Source organism: Chlamydotis macqueenii, chromosome 6 (assembly GCF_036417535.1).
Source record: "Chlamydotis macqueenii isolate bChlMac1 chromosome 6, bChlMac1.mat, whole genome shotgun sequence".
Lineage (NCBI taxonomy): Eukaryota > Metazoa > Chordata > Aves > Otidiformes > Otididae > Chlamydotis > Chlamydotis macqueenii.
In genome coordinates, this window is record NC_141561.1 from 25,235,557 (window position 1) to 25,246,530 (window position 10,974).

The window sequence follows — 10,974 nt, forward strand, 5'->3', positions numbered from 1 at the left end:
TATGAGAGTTTTAGTATAATAAGTATGAATACTAATAATGAGATACATACCAAGCACTTTGACAAGAACAGAAATTTGTTTCATCCCACTGGCATTTTTAACTGTTAGAGTATATTTTCCACTATCGCTTCTGTCACAGAGCTTGATAATTGCAATGGCTCGTTTGCTGGTGTATTGCAGAGATATCTTTTCACAAACATCCAATTCCCTGTCACCTTTGGACCAGAAGACTTTTGGCTCTGGTTTCCCACCAATGGCTGCATCGAGAACAAGATCTGATCCAGCCCTAATAGTCACAACTTCTCCCTGCAGTCTGGCATCGAGTTCAGCCTTTGGTGGTGCTGTCATAAGGAAAAAGAGATTAAAAACAAATTACACAACAGTACTAAAAATATAACATTATGTTTTTAGGTGTTCCAAGTGGATATTTCTTACAGTATTCATCTTTGCAGATGACAGCACCAGTCGATTCAGATCCTTTGCTAATCACACCAGCAGCATTCTTTGCTAGTACACGGAATTCGTATGCTTCATCTTCACTAAGAGCTGTCACAGTAAAAAAGTTTTCTGAGACAATGGTATAATTGCACTTCAGCCAGCGTCCATCACCAGATTCGTTATATGGTTTGCGCTCTATAATATATCCAATAATTTTGCTTCCACCATCATAAAGTGGTGCTGACCAGCTCAGTGACACTGTAGATCTGGTAACATCTGTTACTTCTGGTCTTCCTGGTGGATCTGGAGGAATAAAACAGAAAAATGAGAAATGCAATCCTAGTTTAGCTTAAATAACCACAGAACCCTACAAGTAATACTTACCAACTGGATTTTGAGCTACTACCGGTCTGGAAGCTTCACTAGCTTTGCTAACACCTGCAGCATTTAGAGCATAGGTTCTGAATTGATATTCTAGGCCTTCCACCAATCCTGTGACTTTGTAGTTGCATTCACAGCACAGCACTTTGTTTTCCTTCACCCAAAGGATGGTGTTGCGTTCCTTCTTTTCAACCCAATATCCAATGACTTTGCTGCCACCATCATGGTAAGGTTCTTCCCAGCGAATGGCCATGGCAGTTGCAGACACAGAATAGACTTCTGGCCTTGAAGGTGGGCTTGGTGGGACTAAACACAAAAAAAAAAGACAAGGAAGAAAATGTTAGGTATTACAAATACATCAGTCAGAACTAAAGAACAAATTTTGAAAAGTGTTTAACTTACCGAATGGATGCTCAGCAACTATTGTTTTTGATTCAAGGGGTTTGCTGACACCAAATCTGTTTTCTGAGCTTACTCGGAAACTGTACTCCTGGTATTTTGTGAGATGAGTGACTTTGATCTGTGTACGTTTCACACTGGAATTTACCAGCTGCCATGCTGTTGTGCCAGATTCACGTTTCTCTACAATGTAGTTTGTAATGTCACTGCCACCGTCATCTTCAGGTTCTTTCCAGCTCAATACACAGGATTCAGCAGAGACAGATGATATTTCAATTGGGCCAGTGACAGGACCTGGCCTTCCTATGACTACCACTGTGACAGTAAATGTTTTCACACCAGCGGTGTTTTCAAGTGTGAGATAGTATTTACCAGAGTCACCTCTCATACTGTCCTTTACAGTCAGTGTGGTTCTGTCTTTTGTTGTCTTGATGGTGACTCTCTCAGTTTCCTTCAGCCTCATCTCTTCAAGTTTCCATGTCACTTTTGGAGCTGGGCGCCCACTGATTGGTATATCAATAGTGAAGGCACTTCCAGCCTTGCATGTTATGAGCTGTCTGCTTATTTCGCTGAGATCTGCTGTTGGTTCAATCTGTGGCTCCTTAATAATAACAGAAGAGAAGGCTTCTCTCGGCTGACTGTAGCCAGCATCATTCTTTGCCTTGACCCGGAACTCATATTCGGTGTTCTCCACAAGGCCTTCAACAGTGAAAGTAAGCTGTTTGGTTTGTCCAGCTTCAATCCAGGAGTCAGATCCTTTTTGTCTCATTTCAAGAAGGTATCCAGTTACACGGCTACCACCATCATGATCAGGTTTAAGCCAAGCTAAAACTACAGAAGATTTGGTTGTATCAACAATATCTAGTCTCTTAGGTGGAGCAGGTTCTTCTGTAGCTACAACTGGTTCTGTTAATTCACAGGGTTCACCTACACCATATTCATTTTCTGCTGATACTCTGTAGTAATATGGCACACCTTCTGCTAGATCAGTGACCTTAAAGATTTGTCGAGTGCATTTTGAGCTCACCACTTGCCAGCTACGGCGGCTTGCTTCCCTTTTTTCCACAACGTAGTGATGGATACGTGAGCCTCCATCCAGAGCAGGAGCATCCCACATTAAAGTAATAGATCCTCGAGTCACATCTTTAAATGCAATAGGACCTGGTGGACCAGGCGTGTCCAAAACCTTGACAGTAAATGTAATAGACTTACTTCCACTGTTGTTTTCTACAGTAAAGAGATATTTGCCAGCATCATTTCTATTGCATTCCTCCACAGTCAATGTACTGAATGAATCAGTTGTTTGAATGTTAGCACGCAAGCTAAGATTAACATCTGCTTTGGACCACACAGCAGTAGGAACTGGTCTTCCAGAGAAGGCAATAAATAGACGAATGCTTGCACCTGCTCTAACAATATGAGTCTGCTTGAAGTTTGCATCTATGTCAATTTCAGGTGCAGAAAGCCTGTCCACGGTTTGGACTGAAGCAGGAACTTCACAACTTTCTCCTTTGCCAGCACCATTGACAGCACTAACTCTGAATTTATAGTGTTCTCCTGCCTCCAAATCAACAACAGTATATTTAGTAGCAAGAACAGTCTCTGCATTGACTTTCTGCCATGCTTCAAGGTCAGCTTTGCACATCTCAATGATGTATCCAATTATTTCCATGCCTCCATCAAAAACTGGCTTGATCCACTCTAAGCTTACACTAGTCTTCGATGTATCTGTCACCTTTACAACACTAGGAGCACTTGGTGGGCTGACTGGTTCTCTACATTTAATCAGCTTTGAAACATCACTTGGAGGTCCAACTCCTGCAGCGTTTTCAGCCATGACATGGAATTCATACTCATTGCCTTCAATAAGGCCAGTTACTCTGTATCTGTTCTCAGTAATGGGCCTCTTACTGGATACTTTAACCCAACGCATGCTCTTCTTTTCTCTCCTTTCTAGAATGTACTCATTTATCTCACTTCCACCATCTGATTTTGGTCTTGCCCATGTAAGTGTGATACTGTCTCCTGTTACATTGGTAGGCTCTGGAGTTCCTGGTGCATCAGGGAGAGCTATAAAAAGGAAAAGCTAATTAGAAAAACAAGATGGTAACTCCACAATTATTTCTACAGAATGAGGTGGAAACTTACTGTAAGGTATTTGTGCTGTAACTGGATCAGACTCCAATGGTCTGCCAATTCCAAATTTGTTCACTGCAGAGACACGGAACTGGTACTCATTGCCCTTAATTAATTTAAGTGCAGTGTAGCTGCAGGCTTCACATTTATCTTCAACTAATGCCCAAGCAATCCTGCTGGTTTCACGTTTTTCAATTATGTAGTGGGAAATAGAAGCACAACCATCATTAGCCGGAGGGTCCCACCATAATGTGAGTTTTTCTCCAGTAATGTTTGTGAATCGTATTGGTCCACCAACTTTTCCTGGTGTGTCTGCAATTTCAAAGATTCAGAATTATAATTTGCTGGCACTTAGAATAAAATACTATTGTAATAGAGCATGTTGAAAAATGTTTGGTTTAGTACCTTGTATTCTGAAGGTAATATCTTCTCGTTTAGTGCCTGATGCATTTTTGGCTTCTACTGTGTACACTCCACGATGATCCCGGGTAGCATCTCTAATGAAGATTGTACTATATCCAATAGCTGTAGTTATTTCTATATTCATTATTTTCTCAATCTCCTTACCATCCTTAAACCATGTCACTTTAGGTACTGGACGTCCTTTGATTAGAGCTTTAAGTCTAATGCTCTCTCCAGCTTTAACAGTAAGGCCTTCAAAGTGCTCAGGGCCAAATTCAATTGTTGGAGCAACTGAAAAAGGAAAATATAATTCAATTCTCATATAGCTAAGTATTTTTTCCTGATATTCTTTTAAATGTACTAATTACAAAAGATTGTTATATAGAATAGACAGAATAACAGAATTATTTCACTTAGAAAATGGCATTCTCTAAAAAACAGTTATTATTATGAACTATGAACTTATTTTTCATGTAAGCACATAGTGCCTCATATTAACAATAGGTGAAAGACACCATTAATATATGCTGCTACAATATGCCAAGCTAGCTGAGGCACATTTTCACTTCCAAATTTTTCAGTGCATCAGAATATTACAGTTTATGATTTCTTTCCAACTTTGCTGCTGCTGCTTATCCAACACAAAATTAAAGTGCCATGGCTTTCAGCAATTGATTACATATGTCTGCCATTTTAGGTCTTTAATTTAGACCCTCCCACCCTGGAGCACAAACAGAAAAGTTCTGAGTTGACTGTAAGGACCTCAGTCACACATTCTTCCTCCCTTGGCCTCCCTTTCCAATTAATACAACCAGAAGCTCTAGCTGACTTCAGTACCCAAATACAAGCATATTAAGAAATAATTCTTACTGTTTTCATCTCTGGTCATGATATAGCCTGAAGACTGTGAAGGTGGGCTGATTGTACCAACAGCATTTCTTGCAAGCACTCTGAACTCATATCGGTCACCCGAACTGAGTCCTGTAACTGTATATTGGCATTCACTGACATCAGTAAAGTTACATCTGAGCCAACGGTCTTCACTTCCTTGCCGTTTCTCAATGCTGTAGGCCACAATCTTACTGCCTCCATCACGCAGTGGGGGGGTCCATTTAAGGGTGACTGTTTCCCTGGTGACATCAATATAATCAGGAGTACCAGGTGGGTCTGAAAGGAAAAGAATTAAAATTTATGATTACTGCTCACCATAGTCTACAAGACTAGAATTTTCTTGGATGACTGTTTGATCATTCACTCACCCACTGGAGAGACTGCCAAAGTAAATTTGCTTGGCTCGCTAGCTCGGCTTAGACCTGCAGTATTTTCAGCATACACTTGGAACTGGTAATCCAGGCCTTCAAGCAGTCCGGTAATCCTGTATTCTCTGCTAGATATTAATGCAACATTAACCTTCTGCCACAAAATACTGTTTCTTTCCTTCTTTTCCACATGGTATCCAATAATCTCTGAACCACCATCATAAACGGGAGCATCCCAAGATATGGTCATTCCATCAGCAGTTACGTTGTATACAACAGGCTTGCCTGGGGCACCTGGTGGTCTAAACTGATGCTTTGCCACAACATCTGCTGAAACAAGAGGTGGGCTCACTCCGTATCTGTTTTCTGCACGAACTCTAAACTGATATTCAGTGTCTTTAACAAGGTTTGGTACTTTGAAAGTTGTTCTTGAAGCACTTGAACACACTAGCTTCCAGTTCATTTGTGAAGTTTCTCTCTTCTCAATACTGTAGCCAGTAATTTCTCCTCCCCCATCATCTTCAGGAGCTTCCCATGACAAAACTACACTGTCTGCTTTGATTTCATCCAGTCTTAAAGGTCCTTTTGGCTTAGATGGAGGGCCAAGAGTGATAACAGTGATTGTGAATGTTTTCCTGCAGACTACATTATCAAGAATTAAAGTATATTTGCCACCATGCTCCTTTTTCACATTCTTGATGCTTAAGCTTATCTTGTTTTCTGTTTTCTTGAAACGAAGATGTTCAGTTTCTTTAAGAGGGAGGTTGTCCTTGAGCCAGCTCATTGATGGCTTAGGTTTACCTTTATAGGGCAATTCAACGTGCAGGTTATGTCCAATTCTTACTGCAATTTGACCTCCAGGAATATCAGAAAGGTCAGCTTCTGGTGTTATTATATGTTCTTTCACTGTAATGGGTCCAACAGTAACACCATCACTCATACCTTTTTCATTTTTAGCAAAGACTCTGAATTCCATGACAGAAAGCTCTTTAAGTCTTTCAACTTCAAATTCACAGCTCTTGCTTGTGCCTGCATATGTCCATTCTTTATCTTCCTGCAGTTTCTTTTCAATAACATAATCTGATATAATGCTACCACCATCATAATCAGGTTTGCTCCACTGCAATTTAACAGAAGTCTTTGTAGAATCTTTCATGGCTAGGTCTTTTACAGGTCCAGGTATGTCCGCAGCTTTCACTGGTTCAGATGTTTCACAAGGTTCACCTAGTCCAATTTCATTTTCAGCAAGAACACGGAAGAAGAATGCAGTCTTCTCTGACAGGTTAGTTAGCTTAAAGGTGGTATGAGAACACTTTGTTGTTACAGTTGACCAGGCTCTCTTTGTAGCATCTCTTTTTTCAATGACATAATTTGTTATTTCAGAACCACCATTAATGAGAGGTGGCTCCCATACCAGTGTAACTGTGCCACGAGAAACATGCTTAAGTTGCAGCTTCTGGCAGGCAGATGGCGTGTCAAGTACTTTTACATTCACAAATGATGATTTTGCTTCTCCAACTCCATTTTCAATTGTAAGAACATATTTTCCTGTATCATTTCGGGTAACTTGAGGAATAGTAAGTAGCGTAGATGATTCTGTGTTCTGGATTATATATCTTTCATCAATCCCAAGATTCTTGTCACCCTTTCTCCATGTGACTGTTGGAGGAGGTCTTCCTTTGAATGGAATCATTATTTGCACATCTTCACCTGCTCTAGCAACAATAGAGGTCCGGAGAGCAACATCGAGATCAATCTCTGGTGCCACTGTGGAAATAAGTAAAAATTAATAGTGCATACTTAGAATGTAAAATAAGAAATGGTTTTTTTTTTGAACAAAAAACAAACCACAGAAAAGTGGTAAATCACTGAGAAGTACAGTACCAAGAATATCTTTAGCTTGAACTGGTTCCGTCATTTCAATAGGCTCTCCTTGTCCAGCACAATTTACGGCAGACACGCGGAAATAATAATTAATGCTTGGCTGAAGGTGGGATACAACATACTCAGTTGTTCTCACTTCTCCCTTAGTACTGACTACAGTCCATTCTTGCTCTTCACCTTCCCTTTTCTCCACCACGTAGTTGGTAATTGGACTTCCTCCATCATAAGCAGGTTTAATCCAGCCAAGAGTGACAGATGTCTTGGTTGTATCCACAACCTTCAGCTTTGTTGGTGAGCCTGGCTTATCTGCAAGTGATATTTTGGGGGGGGGGATCAGAAGTCATATTTACAATGAATCATAAAAAGGAATAAAAATCTGCCCTTAGTTACATTGGTGCAATCCCCTTCTAATTGCTCATTGTCCATTGATTTCTAACCAATTAGAAACACTGAACATTGTATCTTACCAACAGGATCTGCAGCTTTGTAGAAGTCAGAAGCTTCAGAGAATGGACCTTGTCCAGCTGCATTGACAGCACAAACTCGGAAATTATATTCGCTGTTTTCAGTCAGACCTGTTACTTTCTGTCTGGTGTCTCGAATGGTTTCTTTAGTAACCTTGAACCAACTCAGACTCTTCTTGTCACGCTTCTCAAGAAAATATCCTGATATTTCACTACCTCCATCCACAGTGGGCCTATTCCAGATAACGGTCATAGAATTCTTGGTTATCATTGTGACTTCTGGTACACTAGGTGGTCCAGGTGTAACTGAGTGAAAAAAAAAGTATGTCAGTAGATCAGTTCTACTTACAAATAATACACAAGGATGATTCAGTTGTGTAAGTTATTTTATATGTTTCTCACCAAATGAATTTTTGGCTATAACAGGTTCAGACTCCAGTGAATCACCAACTCCAAACTTGTTCACACCACGGACACGGAACACATACTCATTTCCTTTGATGAGTTTTGTTGTAGTTATGATACACCCCTCCAGTTTTTCAGAAATTAAAGACCATACAACCCGGCTTGTCTCCCGCTTTTCAACAACATAGTGTGTTACAGGTGCACCGCCATCATCTGCTGGTGGTTCCCACATTATTGTAATCTTTTCAGCAGTGACTGTCTTAAACTGTATAGGTCCACTTGGGGGTCCTGGTTTGTCTGTGGAAGGCAGAAGAAATAAGATGTTAAGTATTTGTTACTGAAATATTGTTTTATAGCACAATACAGTCTTATCTCAAGACATACCAAGTATCTGTACTCTAACATGGGCTGATGCTGAACCCATGGCATTCTTCAGTTTTAATTCATAGGTGCCACTGTTGAGTCGAGTTGCATCCTTGATGAGTATAGAAGCAAATTCTGTTGTATTTTCAATAGACACCAGTGCACTGGTTTGTATCTCATTGCCGTTTTTGAACCATTCAATTGTGGGTATAGGCTTGCCTGAGATGCCTAGTTTTAGCTTAACTGAAGTTCCTGCTTTATATTTCACCACTTCTGTATATTCTGGTGGCACATCAATTTCAGGTGCACCTTAAGAAAAAATAAGAACAAGTTAAAAACATACTTATTTTACATTTCTATTTAAGAAAGCCAAAAGTAAGGGTACTTTATTTAAGCTAATAGTTACAAGCATTTTATAAATACAGATGAAAGGAAAGATAGCATGTATAACTTAAATCATAAACCTAGAACAAGTTAAAACTAATCCTACTAAGAAAAGGCAACCACATACGTAAATATAACCACTCTGGTCATGGGGCATGGGCAGACTTCTTTTGCTCAAAGAATAAAGATACCATAAGACTTCAAAAATGCAGATACAAAGATGTTTATCACAATCGCGCCCAAATAGCTCACAGTCATTCAAACTTACTGAATCAATCACTGTAAACTAGCCTTCCATATTTAAAAGACTATGGTTCTACAAAATAATGCTATGTTTAAGCTTTCTAATAGCACAAAATGGTACTGTTATATCATTGCAAAACACTTACCATATGTATCAACACATGTGATAGGACCCACAACATCTGAGGGATTACTAATGGAACCAACGGCATTCTTAGCAAAGACCCGGAATTCATACCGGGAATTCTGTATCAGACCAGATACTGTGAACTGAGTCTCAATAACATTGGTGAAGCTAGCTTTTGTCCATCTGCCATCTGGAAGATCACGTTTTTCTACGATGTATCCAGTGATCTTGCTACCACCATCAAATGCTGGCTTCTGCCATGACAGAGTGATAGTAGTCTTGGAAATATCTGAGACACGAACGTTTCTTGGTGGTTCTGAAGTAGGAAACATAAGAGTATCTAATGAATAACAGCTGGTTTGGATATTGGCTTACTGTTCAGGACAGAATATCACAGGGAATTTTTTTTTTTAAAAAAAGCACTACTTTAATGGTTGGGCTTGTTTACTTTCTAGGGAATACATACCACAAGCATCAATTGCAAGCACTGGATCAGAAGGATGACTTGCTTTTCCAATGCCAGCTGCATTTTCTGCATAAACTCTAAATTCATAGATAAGGCCAGCGCTGATGGTGGTGACTTTGAAGTGAGTCGTGCGAATGAGGGTCTTGTTAGCCTTCTGCCATAATATGCTATTCCTATCTTTCATTTCCAGGTGGTATCCAATGACTGCACTGCCACCATTAGTGACTGGTTCATGCCATCCAACAGTAATACTCTCTCGGGTGACATTCGTGACCCATGGTGTGGAAGGAGGGCCAGGGGTAGCTGATGATATCAGAAGAAATTATTATTGTTAACAAAACTATATTTTCAACATCAGAACATTAAAACATCGACCTATAGTGTGAAAAGCATATTACTTACTGTAAGGAAGCTTGACAACCACACATTGTGAGTCTATGTGATCACTGATGCCAAAGCGGTTCTCGGCTTTGATGCGGAATTGGTATTCTTCGCCTGTTGTGAGCTTCATAACTTTGATAACAGTTCTAGCGACGGTTGCAGACACTTCAGACCAAGCAGCAGTACTTGTTTCTCTTTTCAGTACAATATAGTTGGTAACTTGACTTCCACCATCATAAGCGGGTGGCTGCCATCTGAGTGTTACACTCTCTTCAGTGATATCACTAAGGACAACAGGACCAACAGGAGGACCTGGTCTATCCAGCACAACAATATTAACGAATGATTTTGTGGTGCCAGTTGAGTTGGCAGCCGTAATGTCGTATCTGCCAGCGTCAGCAGCCACACTTTCTTTAAGGTTAATGATGAGACTTTCTGCAGTGGTTTCTGTGTGAAATCTCATGGTAGGTTTCACTGGAACACCATCTCTAGACAATGTCACCTTTGGTACTGGTTTTCCAGAAACTGGAATTTCAACTTTCAGGTTTGATCCCGCTCGAATATATACAGTGTTATGAGGGAAGCCCTTCATGTCAATCTCAGGAGATTCTGAAAAAGAAAACATTTTCAAACCATTAAAAAATGTTCTCTCTTTTTAAACATCAATTCAATTTAACAGTTATCAACTTTTGTCTCATGTCAGGAAGCATACCTAATTGTTCTTTAACTGTAACAGGGAGCAGTAGTTCCTTAGGATCACTTAAACCTGCTTGGTTTTCTGCAGACACCCTGAAGAAATAATCAACATTCTCCTTAAGACCATGGACGACATGATGAGTTGTCTTTACAACTGCACACTTAACCCATTTTTGCTGTCCTTTCTCAAGAGCTTCAATGAGGTAGCTCACAATTCTGCTTCCACCATCATGTTCTGGTTTTAGCCATGAAAGAGAAACACTGTCCTTTGTGACATTTGTCACTCCAAGTTTTTCTGGTGGGCTGGGTTTTTCTGAGGGAAAAAAGTGAAATAGGGTAAGCAACTACAGCAAGTATTTACTTTAATATTAGCAATTACACAGGAATGTCATCTGGGTTGAGAAAATGTGTTTTTAAATGAATTTGTATGTTAGAAACATTTTAAGAAAAATGCAAGCAAAAATTAAAATTCAAGCTATTACTTAGCTCTTTTTCATTTGTAAAACCACAGACAGACCTACCACAAAATTATTTTTTACTGTAAAC

General features: G+C 39.8%; 2 protein-coding genes across 30 annotated transcripts in view; one reads left to right on the plus strand and one right to left on the minus strand.

Moving 5' to 3' along the window:
- The window catches only part of PLEKHA3 (pleckstrin homology domain containing A3), a 109,888-nt gene that overhangs the window by 37,493 nt on the left and 61,421 nt on the right, over positions 1-10,974 (plus strand). The window lies entirely within an intron of this gene.
- TTN (titin) overlaps positions 1-10,974 on the minus strand; it is a 249,366-nt gene that overhangs the window by 17,122 nt on the left and 221,270 nt on the right. For all 27 annotated transcript variants that reach the window (XM_086750513.1, XM_086750508.1, XM_086750509.1 and 24 more), the window contains 16 exons: positions 10,445-10,741; positions 9,754-10,341; positions 9,352-9,654; positions 8,905-9,201; positions 8,153-8,440; positions 7,766-8,065; positions 7,367-7,669; positions 6,900-7,205; positions 5,016-6,782; positions 4,627-4,923; positions 3,760-4,047; positions 3,367-3,666; positions 1,222-3,288; positions 823-1,125; positions 436-741; positions 51-341 (listed from right to left, as the gene is read on the minus strand). In XM_086750513.1, coding sequence (XP_086606639.1) covers positions 51-341; positions 436-741; positions 823-1,125; positions 1,222-3,288; positions 3,367-3,666; positions 3,760-4,047; positions 4,627-4,923; positions 5,016-6,782; positions 6,900-7,205; positions 7,367-7,669; positions 7,766-8,065; positions 8,153-8,440; positions 8,905-9,201; positions 9,352-9,654; positions 9,754-10,341; positions 10,445-10,741 — 8,301 coding nt within the window. The remainder of the gene's footprint in view (positions 1-50; positions 342-435; positions 742-822; positions 1,126-1,221; positions 3,289-3,366; positions 3,667-3,759; positions 4,048-4,626; positions 4,924-5,015; positions 6,783-6,899; positions 7,206-7,366; positions 7,670-7,765; positions 8,066-8,152; positions 8,441-8,904; positions 9,202-9,351; positions 9,655-9,753; positions 10,342-10,444; positions 10,742-10,974) is intronic.